We start from the raw sequence: 14,865 nt of genomic DNA, 5'->3' as shown, positions 1-14,865 counted from the left end.
TTTGTTCCTAAACATCAAGAACAGAAGAAAAAGAAAGCCAAACCTTATTTGACATTTGAGCGCCACCTGCTGTTTGTGCACTATCGGCAGTGGTGGACAAAGTACACAAATCAAATACTTGAGTAAAAGTACAGATACGTATAATAAAATATTACTCCAGTAAAAGTACTCCTTTTTTAAATTTTACTCAAGTGAAAGTACAAAAGTACTAAATTTTTTATGTACTTAAGTAAAAAAGTACTGAAAGATAGATGTTTGCAATTTTATATAGGCTAATGTAATTTTATATTAGCACTTTTTTTTAATAATCTTACTGCTCCAAAATAACCACTATATGGATTCAAGATATATTTTTGTTGTTGATATGGACTACGCTGATGAGAGTAATGTTCACTGTGAAGCTTACACTGTGATATACCTGAGAGAAAACAGAGATGATGACCATCTGATTTTCACCAGTAAGAACAAAGTATTTTAAAGTTTGTTGTTTTACAGAACATCACAGTTATATATGACATGATAATAAGGTCTGAAGATTTTAAGGAAAATATAATTATATTTTCATAATGATTTTTTCCTTCTCAAACCTTGTCTGGGGTGTAAAAACACCCCTGGCCAAAGGGGGTGGTTCTCTTCCCCTCTTTGATAATTACTGTAGTAACCATGTTCTGAACATCACATCCTTTCTTTTTGTCCCTAGATGTAATCTATATATATACGAAGTTCCGATCCGAATCAACCGAGTCGCGAACAGGCTCCGAAGTGCCGATCTGAATCAACCGAGTCGCGAACAGGCTCCGAAGTGCCGATCTGAATCAACCGAGTCGCGAACAGGCTCCGAAGTGCCGATCTGAATCAACCGAGTCGCGAACAGGCTCCGAAGTGCCGATCTGAATCAACCGAGTCGCGAACAGGCTCCGAAGTGCCGATCTGAATCAACCGAGTCGTGAACAGACTCCGAAGTGCCGATCTGAATCAACGGAGTCGCGAACAGGCTCCGAAGTCCCGATCCGAATCAACTTTGTCGCGAACAGGCACCGAAGTGCCGATCCGAATCAACCGAGTCGCGAACAGGCTCCGAAGTGCCGATCCGAATCAACCGAGTCGCGAACAGGCTCCGAAGTGCCGATCCGAATCAACCGAGTCGCGAACAGGCTCCGAAGTGCCGATCTGAAAACTTCGACAAAAGAATGTAAAAAATAACTCAATTTCTCTAATTACTCTATACTCTAATAACTCTACAAATCTATGAAAGACTGAGATCACGTAAAAATAAATCGCTATAGTAAAAGAAATAATAAGAGGAGTGAAGTTTCCTACCATTCTGCTGTGTTTGGTCCTCACGCGCCTCTGACGCTTCGCGGCGCGTCTCCGCCCCTCACACGCGCTTTTACAGCGCTAAATTAATCATCTTTGCTAATTATTATACATTTACTTCATTGTCAGCTTCAGGTACTTCATTTATTATTGTTCAATGAACAGTTTGAAACAAAAAAGGTTCTATTTCAGTAATAATTCTAAATTATCAAAATAAAATATATAAAATAATGGTTTCTATTTTAATATCCTTTAAAACATAATCTATTTGCTGTATTTTCAGCATAATTCCTCCAGTCTCCAGTGTCACATGATCTTTAGAAATCATGAAAATATGATGATTTATTATTAGAACTATTAATAGTTGTGCTACCAAATATTATTTTGGAATCTGTGATACTTTTTTCAGGATTCTTTGATGAATAAAAAGTTAAAATTAAATAAACTTGAGTAAAAGTACAGATACGTATAATAAAATATTACTCCAGTAAAAGTAAAAGTAATCCATTTTCAATTTTACTCAAGTGAAAGTACAAAAGTACTCAATTTTTGATGTGCTTAAGTAAAAAAGTACTGAATGATAGATGTCTGCAATTTTATATAGGCTAATTTAATTTTATATTAGCACTTTTTTATTTTTTATAATCCTACTGCTCAAAATACCTGGGATTTTTTCCAAAATAACCACTATGGAGTCAAGAAATATTTTTGTTGCTGATATGGACTTGTGTTTTAAAGTGTTTTAAAGTTTGTGGTTTTACAGAACATCACAGTTATATATGACATGATAATAAGGCCTGAAGTTAGGAAGAACATTTTAGGAAAATATAATTATATTTTCATAATGATTTTTTCCTTCTCAAACCTTGTCTGGGGTGTAAAAACACCACTGGCCAAAGGGGGTGGTTCTCTTCCCCTCTTTGATAATTACTGTAGTAACCATGTTCTGAACATCACATCCTTTCTTTTTGTCCCTAGATGTAATCTATATATATACGAAGTGCCGATCCGAATCAACCGAGTCGCGAACAGGCTCCGAAGTGCCGATCTGAATCAACCGAGTCGCGAACAGGCTGCGAAGTGCCGATCTGAATCAACGGAGTCGCGAACAGGCTCCGAAGTGCCGATCTGAATCAACCGAGTCGCGAACAGGCTCCGAAGTGCCGATCTAAATCAACCGAGTCGCGAACAGGCTCCGAAGTCCCGATCCGAATCAACCGAGTCGCGAACAGGCTCCGAAGTCCCGATCTGAATCAACCGAGTCGCGAACAGGCTCCGAAGTGCCGATCCGAATCAACCGAGTCGCGAACAGGCTCCGAAGTGCCGATCTGAAAACTTCGACAAAAGTATGTAAAAAATAACTCAATTTCTCTAATAACTCTATACTCTAATAACTCTACAAATCTATGAAAGACTCAGATCACGTATCTAAAAATAAATCGCTATAGTAAAAGAAATAATAAGAGGAGTGAAGTTTCCTACCATTCTGCTGTGTTTGGTCCTCACGCGCATCTGACGCTCCGCGGCGCGTCTCCGCCCCTCACACGCGCGTTTACAGCGCTAAATTAATCATCTTTGCTAATTATTATACATTTACTTCATTGTCAGCTTCAGGTACTTCATTTATTATTGTTCAATGAACAGTTTGAAACAAAAAAGGTTCTATTTCAGTAATAATTCTAAATTATCAAAATAAAATATATAAAATAATGGTTTCTATTTTAATATCCTTTAAAATATAATCTATTTGCTGTATTTTCAGCATAATTCCTCCAGTCTCCAGTGTCACATGATCTTTAGAAATCATGAAAATATGATGATTTATTATTAGAACTATTAATAGTTGTGCTACCTAATATTATTTTGGAATCTGTGATACTTTTTTCAGGATTCTTTGATGAATAAAAAGTTAAAATTAAATAAACTTGAGTAAAAGTACAGATACGCATAATAAAATATTACTCCAGTAAAAGTAAAAGTAATCCTTTTTCAATTTTACTCAAGTGAAAGTACAAAAGTACTCAATTTTTGATGTGCTTAAGTAAAAAAGTACTGAATGATAGATGTCTGCAATTTTATATAGGCTAATTTAATTTTATATTAGCACTTTTTTTTATATAAATATATATATATATATATATATATATATATATATATATAATCCTACTGCTCCAAATACCTGGGATTTTTTCCAAAATAACCACTATATGGAGTCAAGATATATTTTTGTTGCTGATATGGACTTGTGTTTTAAAGTGTTTTAAAGTTTGTAGTTTTACAGAACATCACAGTTATATATGACATGATAATAAGGCCTGAAGTTAGGAAGAACATTTTAGGAAAATATAATTATATTTTCATAATGATTTTTTCCTTCTCAAACCTTGTCTGTGGTGTAAAAACACCCCTGGCCAAACGGGGTGCATCTCTTCCCCTCTTTGATAATTACTGTAGTTACCATGTTCTGAACATCACATCCTTTCTTTTGTCCCTAGATGTAATCTATATATATATATATATATATATATATATATATATATATATATATATATATATATAGGTGGTTGAATGAAAATATTTGGAGTTAGTGAAGTTAGTGAAGTTAAAAGTACGATCTTATGCTTTGGAATGTAGTGAAGTAAAAGTTAAAGTTACTCAAAATAAAACTACTCCAGTAAAGTACAGATACTTGAAAAATGTACTTAAGTACAGTAACGAAGTAAAGCTACTCCGTTACTGTCCACCACTGACTATCGGTCTTTTATTTCATTAAAAAAAAACAAATCTTGAAAATTAGGCTTATAGAGGAGGACCAAAGTACTTAAATGAAATAACTAAATAAATAAGGAATTTCATAAAACAACAGTTAAATGTACCAGTTTATTCTGAAATTATTATAATGTTATTAAATAAGTTAAATAATTAATTACATTTATTGTGAAAGTAATATATAAGGATATATTTAAACAGCAGTAGTGTGTGAAAGAGGATATTGTGAAATATTTTAAACAATAAAGGTTGTGTTTTCATGGAACTGTACAAAATAAATGGATACATTCATAATTAATAATTATATAGTCATTTCTGAATAAACCTGTACATTTTATTGTTGTTTTATTTAATTCATTATTGAATTATCTCATTTAGAGTATTTCGGTAATCCATAATGAAATATATCCATAAAAAAGAAAAGAAAAGAATATATATATATCCAGCGTCTATTTTCATAAAAAAAAATATGGATAAAAAAATTATAATATAGATAAAAATGCATGGATTTCTGTTAAAAAAAAAAACTCAAAAAAATAAATGTAATACTTTTCAGCTAAATAAAATAGCATTATTAAAAAAACAGTTGAATCCAATGTATTAATATTTTTAAATAATTTATTCAAAATAAATGAATTAGTTCAACTGAATATGCACATTTTATTATAAAATAAAATAAGAACTCCATCAGAATAGTGATTAAACGCTGTTTTATTTGGTTTCCAGTTGTGTGCATGCTTCAAACAAAAACAGGCATTACAGCCAATCAAATGATGCGCTTGTCAGACATGGTTGAGGACGTGGAGCTGGAGACCACTTTCCCATCTACAACCTCTTCCACGACTGTGATGACTTTAGTCCTCGAGGTGGACGTGGAGGTTGTTGCTTTGACACTGTAGAAGGACAATAACAGTTATATGGGGCTTTCCTTTTAAACTCTCAAAATAATAACAATAATAATAGAGTGACAGAGAATGAATGAACTCACGTGGCTTCTCCGTCCAGCAGTCTCCTGTACTCGGCGATCTCCAGCTCCAGTCGGGTCTTGATGTCCAGGAGTATCTGGTACTCGTGACGCTGGCGCTCCAGATCGCCTCGGAGGCGGACAATCTGCTCTTCTAGGATGGTGACCTGGGAGTACCAAAAAAAAACAGAAATTGTTTTGTTGCTTTAAAACTTTTGTTCCTTGTATCTTCCATTCTTAAGATGTACTGAATAACATCATCTTGTGTTCCACAGAGAAAAGAAAGTCATACAGGTTTGAGTAGACGATGAGAAAATGTTAATTTTATATTAGTTTTGGTGATTGCATATCTACTCACCTGTTGTTGGTAGCCAGACATCTTTAGGGAATAACGATTCTTTGTCTCAGTCAATGTGGCCTCCATTGATGCTGTCTACAGTAACACAAACATGCAAATTCAGGATAAAGTCATACTAAAATAAGAATCAGTGCCATTATGGCAATTATGAATGACTGACCATAGCTAAGAGTGACTGGAGTTCGATTTCCAAAGCCTGTAGTTTGGATTTGACTGTGTTGACTTCAGTGCGAGATGTTTTCAGTTCTGTAGTGCTGGTGACAACGACTTGTTTCAGAGTTTCTGTCTGAAATAAAAAGCAGAGATGGATTACATGAGTTCAAAGAAGTGGGCCGATTTGGTGATGAGAAACGGCTTCCATCCCTCACCTTTGTCTTGAACCAGTGCTCCAGATCTCTTTGGTTCTTGGCTGTAACTGCTTCATAGTGCTCGCGCACTTCTGCCAGGATCTTGGTGAGATCTTCCTGTGGAGCTGCATCCACCTCCACGTGAACCTGTCCGCTCATTTGTGACCGTGCCGCCAACAGATCCTAATGATACGTGTCAATACATATTCATGGTTACTTCACTGGTGAACACCTTCATATTTAACAGCTCTTTAGAATACTTAAATGGTAACATATCATGCAAAATGATGCAGTAAAATGCACTAAAATATCTGTCTCAATGCATATCTCGAATTTCACTTTGGGTCAAATATGGAATAAGTAAAATTTTTCAATTACATTTGTATCCAAAAAGTTGGCTTAGTGCATATTTGACTAAATTTTCATATTTAAAACAACCAAGCATTTTTTAGAGTGTAAATGCACATACATATTAATGATTTATCTGCAGTGTAAAAACAGTTTAGAAAGCTAATTGACAGATTATTGTACTCCAATATCTTATTCTATTCTAAATTTCCACACAGAATCTTTACGCACCTCCTCGTGATTCTTTTTCAGAAAGACCAGCTCCTCCTTCAGCCCTTCGACCTGCATGGTGAGGTCTTTTCTGGTGATGTCGAGCTCATTAAGCACCCTCTTCAGGCCGGCGATGTCTGCTTCTGCTGACTGACGCATGACCAGCTCCGTTTCATATCTGTCAGAGACACACGTTCTTTAAAAACTCTCACATCGCCTGGACACAAGTCAGTTTACTGCAGGATGTCCACCTCCAAACTCAGATAAAACTAATTCAATGTAACACTCATATTATTGAATACAAAGCTTGTTATAATTTTTATAATGATTTATTAGCAAAGAAATTAACAATTAATTAATTGATAAGCTTTACAAGAGATAATGTTTCATTTATTAACTGTTATTCAAGGATCATTAAAATACTATAATAGGTTTTATATATAGTTTTTGTTCTTATTTTAATATTTTAACATTAATATATTAATTGATATGTTTATATTTTTTATTTATTTATTGTCATTTTTATTGTTGTTGTTTTTACTTTCCAGCAACTGTTAGTTTTACTTTTGGTTATTTTAGTACATTTTTACAAGATGAAAATGAGAAATGCTGAAACAAATTTTATTACAGATTTATTTTGTTTTCATTTAATTTCGTGTAACAGTATTAAAAAAAAAATAGTTTTAATTTTAGTTAACTATAATAAATCTGGAATACCACAAGTTATAATGCCGCTGTTTTGCCTTTTTCTATAAAAGATTTACTAATTATATTGTTTGGAGCTTTAGTCAATAAATAAATCTATTAAAAACAGCCTAGCTTTCCATTGCTGTGGACTTGAAACATGCTAAATCTTCTGAAAAGACTCACTTCATTTTGAAATCATTAATGGCCAGGCTGGTGTTGTCAATGCTGAGATGCATTCTACCCTTCATCTGAATGGACGCCAAGATCTGGACATATAAATCAACATATATTTACTTTTTTCTTCCATATTTAGGATCTTCTATAGCATGTAATCCTGCAAAACATAATATACCTTAGCCTGAAGATCCTGTATGGTGACAAAGTAGGCTCTGTAGTCACGTGCAACAGGAGAGGCTTTGCCATCTAGGAACTGACGGATCTTCAGCTCCAGATCAGCGTTGGCCTTCTCTAGTGAGCGCACTTTGACCAGGTAAGTAGCCAGACGGTCATTGAGGCTCTGCATGGTGATTTTCTCATTGCCAATGATGCTGCTGTCTGCAGATCCTGACATGCTGAAACCTCCTCCCACAGAGTGAGTGGACTTGGAGATGCGGACCCCTGAACCTCCTGCGCCGGCATACACGCTGCCGGCCCTCATGGTGCCCACACGGCTGCTTCCCACGCTAGACGTGGACATACGCATGGAGCCGCTGGAGGACATGCGGCTGCTGCGGGTGGAGTAGGAGGAAGCCATGTTGACTGTGTCTGCTCTGACAGGTCAGTAAATGAAGACAGGAGAATGCTGGCTTCTTTTATAGAGTGAATCTGAATGCAAGACACAACACCAGGAATGTCATCTCACTGCATTCGCTGGAACCATTCCAGCAACCGTAAAGGTCACAACTAAGGTGAAACATTGGATAAAAGACTCTGCCTTGCAAATCTTTCTGGTTGGTTTTCTTTATATCCACAAATACGTTTCTGTTTCTATTTTTCTTGTTTTCTAGTAATACATATATATGCATACATACGTAAAAGTGCTTGAAAACAAAATACATTTTGGTAGATTCTTCATGTAAGCATATATAAATTTCTCAAAATGTAGTTTTTAATGTTCAGTTTGAATTGTTTAAAATTCTATTTTGAATATATTCTGTTCTCTTGAACTTTCTATGCATCAAAGAATTGTTGTGTGTCACGGTTTCTGCTAAAGTATTAGTCACTGATATATGATAATATATCAATTATAGCATAATATAAGTAGTCAATAAGCACAAATCAGCATATCACAATGATTTCTGAAGGATCATGCGACACTGAAGACTGGAGTTATGATGCTGAAACATTAGAGGAATACATTATATTTTAAAATATAAAAATCGAAAGCTGTTATATTATGAAATATTCATTTCATATTTTGTTATAATACAATACATCTCACCTACCCCAGAAAGTAAATGCATCTTGTTTTTAAGACAGTTGCTGGAAAACAATAAAATATTGATTATTTTTTTTCTGCACTGAGGGAATGAAGTTTCTTAAATATTGTAGAAACGTAATTTTCTGTAGTTGCTTTGTAACTATTTGTATTGTAAAAAGCGCTATACAAAAAAAAAAAAAAACTATAACGGTAAATTATAACACAGAATGGTTTTGCAATCTACTTCTCCATGCTTTTTTTAAAACACTTTTTCATTTTTTAATTAGTTTTAATGCATGATGCTTTTCTCTTTCCTTTTTCTTAGTTATTTTGTGTGGAAATTTACAAATTGTTAACACTTTTAGAAAAAAATTCCTGTGCATAGTGTCCAGCACAACATTCATTTTCATCAAAAGAGATCCCAGAAACAAGTGACGTGTTAGTAGCAATCATTTTCAGCGAGACCTTTTCATCGCCTCCTCCACGGGCATGTTACCACAAAAATAATTTCATGCTTACTGACCAAACCACGTTTCTTTTATGGGCTGGGCTGGGCTCGGCTGAAAACACTTCTACTTTTAACGTGTTTGACATTTGCGGTTTCTTTATGTTCATCAGCACCATGATGAAAAGGTGAGGTTTATCAAAGCAGGTTCACTAAGCATCAGAACAATAACCAGATTTATTTGTTTGCTGCTTGTTATTTTAGTGGTAATTAAATATCTTTCATTCCATTTTGACCTTTTAGGTGCTTTTTCAACACAGCAGAAGTGATTTAGTGAGTAACAGTGATGGGTGTGATTAATATTATTCCTGTTAGCCCTGTGATTAGCACTAAATGTCAAAAAAAAAAAAAATGTGTTGCTGACAAGATAAGTGTCACTGACTAACAAAACTGTGTAAGATATTAAAACTTCTTTTCATGTATTGTATCTTACAGAATTTTGCCTTGTTTTGGTATGTTTGTAACTCGTTTATACTTAAAAGTGAAAAAAAAAATCAAAATACACTTAAATTAAAAATACATGATCTGAAAACAAGCTTTTGCCTAAAATATTTTGCACTGTAAAATATGCTTAATACATTTAACTTGTTATAGCATTTTTTAATATATATTTTAACTGGAAAAAGGTGTTTTTTCCATTTAATTACATACACACACACACACACACACACACACACACACACACGTGTTTTTGTGAAAAGTGGGGACATCCCATAGGCGTAATGGTTTTTATACTGTACAAACTGTATATTCTATCGGCCTTCACCAACACTACACCTAAGCCTTACCCTCACAGGAAACTTTGTGCATTTTTACTTTCTCAAAAAAACTCATTCTGTATGATTTACAAGTGTTTTGAAAAATGGGGCCATGGGTTATGTCAGCCTCTCCTTGTAATACCTGTGTCATACCCATGTCATTATACAGAGTTGTGTCCTGATATGTCACAAAAACAAGAGCACATACACACACACACACACACATATATATATAAATGTTTTGCGAGCAATGTACAAATCAAAAGTACTTCACTGTGTTATAGGGCATCAGGATTGAGAATGTTAATGGACAGATTTCTGCAGGTTTTGCACAGGCCTTCTTTGGTCGACTGTCAAAACACACGGACGTGAGATTTGTCATTCCTGCTTGAAATGAATGTTTAATCTCACTTCCATGAAATGTTGTTTATTCACATTCATATTTATTCAGTCAGCAGATGCTGTCATCTGTGCAAGTCTGTGGCTAAACTGCTCCATTGGACATGTTTAAAATGAAAGGAACACCTCTAAATGTAATTTTGCTGAAACTGTACTCACTCTCTTTTATGTGCCTGCTAGTTTTCCTTTGACCTAGTTTTCCTGAGTGGTTTTAATTATGTCATTCTGTTCACCTGTGTTTCTTTAATTTAGTCATTATTCCCTCGCTTGCTTTTGTATGTATTCTCTGTGCTTTGTTCTGTTCCCTTGCCGGTTATTTGTTTTGCTTTACATTCGTGCCGAGCTACGCCTGCTCCTTGGAATTCTAGTCTTTATTTCTTGTGGATTTATCTTTAAAGGACTTTAGTGGAATATTCTCCGTCCGTCATGCACTCTTTATAGCAGTAGCACGTTACAGATAAAAGGTGTAAACAAGTTTGTTTCTTCATTGGAACCGATCTGGAGAAATAGCATTACATCACTTGCTCACCAACGAACGAGTTACCTTTATGTATTAGATCTGCTACGTCTTTATCAGTATTCGGGAACCTGCTGAAAGCTCACTTAGTTCTGGCAGCCTAGCACAGATGAACTTGAATGGGGTAAATGTGGTGTCTATTATGAGGTTTGATTTGTTAATACTGCCTGTTTGTTGCTTTTGTATTGATACTATGTAAAGCCATTTGGTTGTTTTTAGTAGTGCTATATAAATCCTCTGAATGGGTGCCGTCAGAAAAAGAGTCCAAACAGCTGATAAAAAATCCACAATAATCCACAAGTAACCACTTGACTCTCGTTCTTCAAAATAGTCGTGTGATATGAAAAGCTGTATGTTTGTAATAAATAAATCCATCAAGGCATTTTAACTTCAAACCATCACTTCTGGCCAAAATCTGAGTTTTCTGGCCAAGATATGCGTTTTTAAACTGCTTGATTAGTGCATATTTCTCTGCTGATTCAGACGAAGTGACTTTTTCGCTTGGGGAAAACAATATTATGTATTTTAGACAGAATCAACCTTTTAAAGTGAAAACGTATTAATGCTAGATTTGTTTCCAGTGGTGTGGATTATTTTGATGAGTTGTTTGGGCTCTCATTCTGACGGCACCCATTCACTGCTAAGGATCTAATGGTTTCTCAAATCTGTTTGATGCTGAAACAAACTCATCTACATGTTGGAGGGAATAGAGGGAGTGCATTTTCATTTTCATCTACTGGTCACTTTAACTTAAAGTAAAGAATCTCTAAATTGCATCGATGTAGAATAGATGAGGTAACACACACATTTTGTCTTTGACATTAGTTTTATTGTTGTTGTAAATGCTCAAAGATAATTATATTCTGACAGCATGAGAGGAGCTTCAGCTCTGTTCTCCAACCATCACGACTGGTTCGCTTCACTTAACAAGGGATGTTGAAGAAACCACCTCTTCCACAACGGTGATCATAGCTGTTTTAGTGGAAGCAATCGAGCCGGAGGAGGAGCTGGAGTCAGAGTTGCCTGAGATTGTGAGGCTGTTTGCAAACAAAAACACCCAAACAGTTAAACTTGCAAAGCTTAATTTGTACTACAAATGTTGTCTTTCAAGCTGTAAACCACAAACTAACACAGAACTGCAAGCTAACTAGCTACTCCTTTATAAATAAAGGTTCCCAAGGGCATTTTCACAGCAACTGAAAGAACTATTTTTGAACTACAGAGTTCTGCTGTGCACCTTTGTGTGTTGTTTACAATTATTGCAATTAGAATAATTATTTATAATAAAAGAACAAGTATTATATATATTTATAGCAGGAAAAGAATGTTACTCAGTCTGCATGAATTCAATAATTTTCCAATAACTCTGGAGCAAAGCATGTAAAGTACTTGCTGTGTGATTTACCTGCCGCTGGCTTCTGCATCCAGCAGTCTTCTGTACTCTGCAATCTCCAGCTCCAGTTTGGTCTTGATGTCCAGAAGCATCTGGTACTCTTGACTCTGACGCTCCAGATCTCCACGAAGCTGCACCAGTTGACCCTCCATTCCACCCACCTGCAAGCCAGAGGGGAGAAGACAGAACTTTTAACCCCAACACATTTTAATAAGGCTACAGTAAGAGATCTGTCTGTAAGATTTATGAGATGCATACGCCGGGGAACTCTCACCTGTGCCTGGTAGCCAGACAGCTTCAGGGCGTAGCGATTCTGAGTCTCACTCAGGGTGCCTTCCATGGATGATTTCTGTGAGGTGCGGATATTGAGAGAAAAATATGTTCGCGATGATGACCAAAACTATACATTTTCAATACAATCAGGAAGGGTCTACTTTTAAAAGGTTTTGAATGTAACAGATTTATTTATGTGAAACATTTGGCTTGAATATTGTGTTGTAGATGCCAACTGGTTGGATTGGTCTTTAGATAATAAAACCAGTCAAACCAATTGACATGCGTTTTGATGTGTCACTTATGTGTCCATATATTCTTCTGCACATACGCACCATGGCAACAAGAGACTGAAGCTCCACCTCCAGGGACTGTACTGTGCTCTTCACGGTGTTGACCTCGGTTTTCGATATCTCCAAGGTCTCTGTGCTTGTTACCACCTCTTGTTTCAAGGTCTCAGACTGCAAAAGAAGTGTTTTTTTTTGCAAGTGATTGTATAAATATTGTTTAATTTAATCCATGTATAAACCCAACATTATATAATTTTATTTCCAACATTTTTGACTGTGTGTAGCGTTTGTAATGAACAGAGTGAAGTTCTGGACTGAACTTACCTTCTGCTGGAACCAGCTTTCAAGGTCTCTCCGGCTTTTGGCTACGACCGTCTCGTAGTGCTCACGCATCTCAGCTAGATTTTTGGTGAGGTCTTCCTGTGGTGCTGCATCAATCTCCACGTTGACCTGTCCACTCATCTGATCACGAGAGGTCAAGAGGTCCTAAAGATATAGCATATATGATTTTCAGATGTCCAGCTTCTCATCACCGCCTGTTCATTCTTGCCTTCAAATGGCATGGTATGGAAATATGTCACAAAACAGTGAGCTTAAAGCTAAAGCACCTTACGTGACCTGACCTCCTGTCTAAAATGTTTAACTGGAACAGTTCGTAGCATACATCATGTGTCTTAAGCTTGCTTTACTCCCTTCTGAAGGTTTTGCAGTGATTTACTACCTCCTCATGATTCTTCTTAATGTAGACCAGCTCCTCGGAGAGCTCTTCGATCTGCAGGTTGAGGTCTTTATGACTCATGTTGAGCTCGCTGAGAACGTTTTTCAACCCTGCGATGTCGGCTTCCACAGACTGACGCATCGCCAGCTCGTTCTCATATCTGTCCAACAGAAAGGAACATTATAAAATATTACTTTTTTATCAACCTGAAGATTTCTGTTGCTCTTACTGGCTGTTTTTCCCTATTTTGCTAGTTTTACTAGTTCATTACTCGTTAAAGGTATTTTGAGGAATGCTGGTACTATTAGTTACTATTTAGTTACCAACATTTTTCAAAATATATTCTTCTGTGTTCAGCAGAATAAAGAAACTCATACAGATTTGGAACAAGTGGAGGGTGAGTAAATGATGACTGAATTTTTAATTTTGGAGAGAACATCCCTTTAAAAGGTCATTTGGTGCGATCAAAGCATTACTTTAACCTTTAAAATAATGTAAAAATCAAATTACATAAAAGTTGATTTGAAAATGAGTTGCACAGTTATTTTTTTATTTTTCGATTATTTATGTGCATTTCCACAGCATATACTCTATACACATTTTATGAAAATAATAACAATAATAATGAATTATTACTTCATTCTGAAGTCATCTGCAGCCAAGTTGATATTGTCAATGCTGAGGTGCACTGTGTTCTTTTCATTCAAGGCACTCAAGATCTGTGAACAAAAAGTGAACATTGATTTTATTTTATTTACTTATTTCATGATCATTTTCTTCTAGCAGTAACCTCAAAGTGATAATACTTACTTTAGCCTGGAGGTCACTGATAGTAGCTTCGAAGGCAGAGAAGTTATGAGTAGCACCTGTAGGAGAGACTCTGTTATCAAGGAATTGGCTTATCTTCAACTCAAGGTCAGCGTTGGCCTTTTCAAGGGAGTGAACCTTCTCCAGGTAAGCAGCCAGACGGTCGTTGAGATTCTGCATGGTGAACTTTCCATTGCCAGTGATGCTGTCATCTGCTCCACCACTGACGCTGAATCCTCCTCCTGCTGCAGCAGCACCAAATCCTGAACCAGCACCGAATCCTGAACCACCACCGAATCCTGAACCAGCACCGAATCCTGAACCTGCAGCACCAAATCCACCTCCAAAGCCAAAGCCGCTCCCTGAACCTGCTGAGGCCATGGAGCGAGAGGCACTGGAGATACGGACCCCTGAGCCTCCTGCGCCTCCGTACACGCTGCCAGCCCTCATGGAGCTGATGCCGCCACCTCCTCCACCTGCAGAGAAGCGTGAGGAGCCCATAGAGGACCTGCTGGAAACGAAGCTGCCGCTGGAGAAGATGGTAGCCATATGGACGGTGGTTTGTGGTCTTCCTCTGCTCTGGCTGGAGAGTGAGAAAAGTAGAGCAACTCGGGGTCCTTATATGTGATGGTACCGAGACTGACGCTTCCTAATGAGGACATGTTGACCTTATTTCATCAAAAACTTGCTGACACCAAGGTATTCTGTCAGCTTAAATCACCTGAAATGAAAGGTGACGCTAAGAGTTAAGATTGGTTGATTGATCGGCCCCTGAAGTAAGTAAG

The 14,865-nt window shown here is 36.4% G+C and overlaps 2 protein-coding genes and 1 long non-coding RNA gene across 3 annotated transcripts; 1 reads left to right on the top strand and 2 right to left on the bottom strand.

The window, feature by feature from the left end:
• Positions 1-4,778: 4,778 nt before the first annotated feature.
• LOC113062426 (keratin, type I cytoskeletal 13-like) lies at positions 4,779-8,046 on the bottom strand. Its single transcript, XM_026232266.1, has 8 exons — positions 7,353-8,046; positions 7,184-7,266; positions 6,335-6,491; positions 5,777-5,938; positions 5,569-5,694; positions 5,409-5,483; positions 5,075-5,217; positions 4,779-4,979 (listed from the first exon to the last, which is right to left on the bottom strand). Exons 1-8 carry the CDS (start codon positions 7,752-7,754, stop codon positions 4,853-4,855), a joined length of 1,275 nt encoding a protein of 424 aa, XP_026088051.1. The 5' UTR covers positions 7,755-8,046; the 3' UTR covers positions 4,779-4,852.
• LOC113062427 (uncharacterized) lies at positions 6,441-7,724 on the top strand. Its single transcript, XR_003278530.1, has 3 exons — positions 6,441-6,540; positions 7,314-7,490; positions 7,592-7,724. It is a non-coding gene; the product is annotated as an uncharacterized LOC113062427 (long non-coding RNA).
• Positions 8,047-11,099: 3,053 nt separating the features above from the next.
• Positions 11,100-14,656, bottom strand: LOC113061997 (keratin, type I cytoskeletal 13-like). Its single transcript, XM_026231496.1, has 8 exons — positions 14,084-14,656; positions 13,910-13,992; positions 13,277-13,433; positions 12,880-13,041; positions 12,601-12,726; positions 12,267-12,341; positions 12,005-12,153; positions 11,100-11,636 (listed from the first exon to the last, which is right to left on the bottom strand). The coding sequence occupies exons 1-8, from the start codon at positions 14,627-14,629 to the stop codon at positions 11,519-11,521; spliced, it is 1,416 nt and encodes a 471-aa protein (XP_026087281.1). The 5' UTR covers positions 14,630-14,656; the 3' UTR covers positions 11,100-11,518.
• Positions 14,657-14,865: the final 209 nt, after the last annotated feature.

This window comes from Carassius auratus, chromosome 44 (assembly GCF_003368295.1).
Source record: "Carassius auratus strain Wakin chromosome 44, ASM336829v1, whole genome shotgun sequence".
NCBI classification, from domain to species: domain Eukaryota; kingdom Metazoa; phylum Chordata; class Actinopteri; order Cypriniformes; family Cyprinidae; genus Carassius; species Carassius auratus.
The sequence above is the reverse complement of the archived record's forward strand: the minus strand, read 5'-3'. Positions and strand labels throughout refer to the sequence as shown.

Excerpts from the sequence above, each read along its gene's own strand:
- LOC113062426 (XM_026232266.1), bottom strand. The coding sequence starts at position 7,754 with ATGGCTTCCTCCTACTCCACCCGCAGCAGCCGCATGTCCTCCAGCGGC. Across the intron at positions 5,695-5,776 it reads AGCACTGGTTCAAGACAAAG|ACAGAAACTCTGAAACAAGT; the intron begins GTGAGGGATGGA and ends TTTTTATTTCAG. Across the intron at positions 4,980-5,074 it reads CTGCTGGACGGAGAAGCCAC|TGTCAAAGCAACAACCTCCA; the intron begins GTGAGTTCATTC and ends GTCCTTCTACAG.
- LOC113061997 (XM_026231496.1), bottom strand. The coding sequence starts at position 14,629 with ATGGCTACCATCTTCTCCAGCGGCAGCTTCGTTTCCAGCAGGTCCTCT. Across the intron at positions 13,042-13,276 it reads TTAAGAAGAATCATGAGGAG|GACCTCTTGACCTCTCGTGA; the intron begins GTAGTAAATCAC and ends CTATATCTTTAG. Across the intron at positions 11,637-12,004 it reads GATGCAGAAGCCAGCGGCAG|CCTCACAATCTCAGGCAACT; the intron begins GTAAATCACACA and ends GTTTGCAAACAG.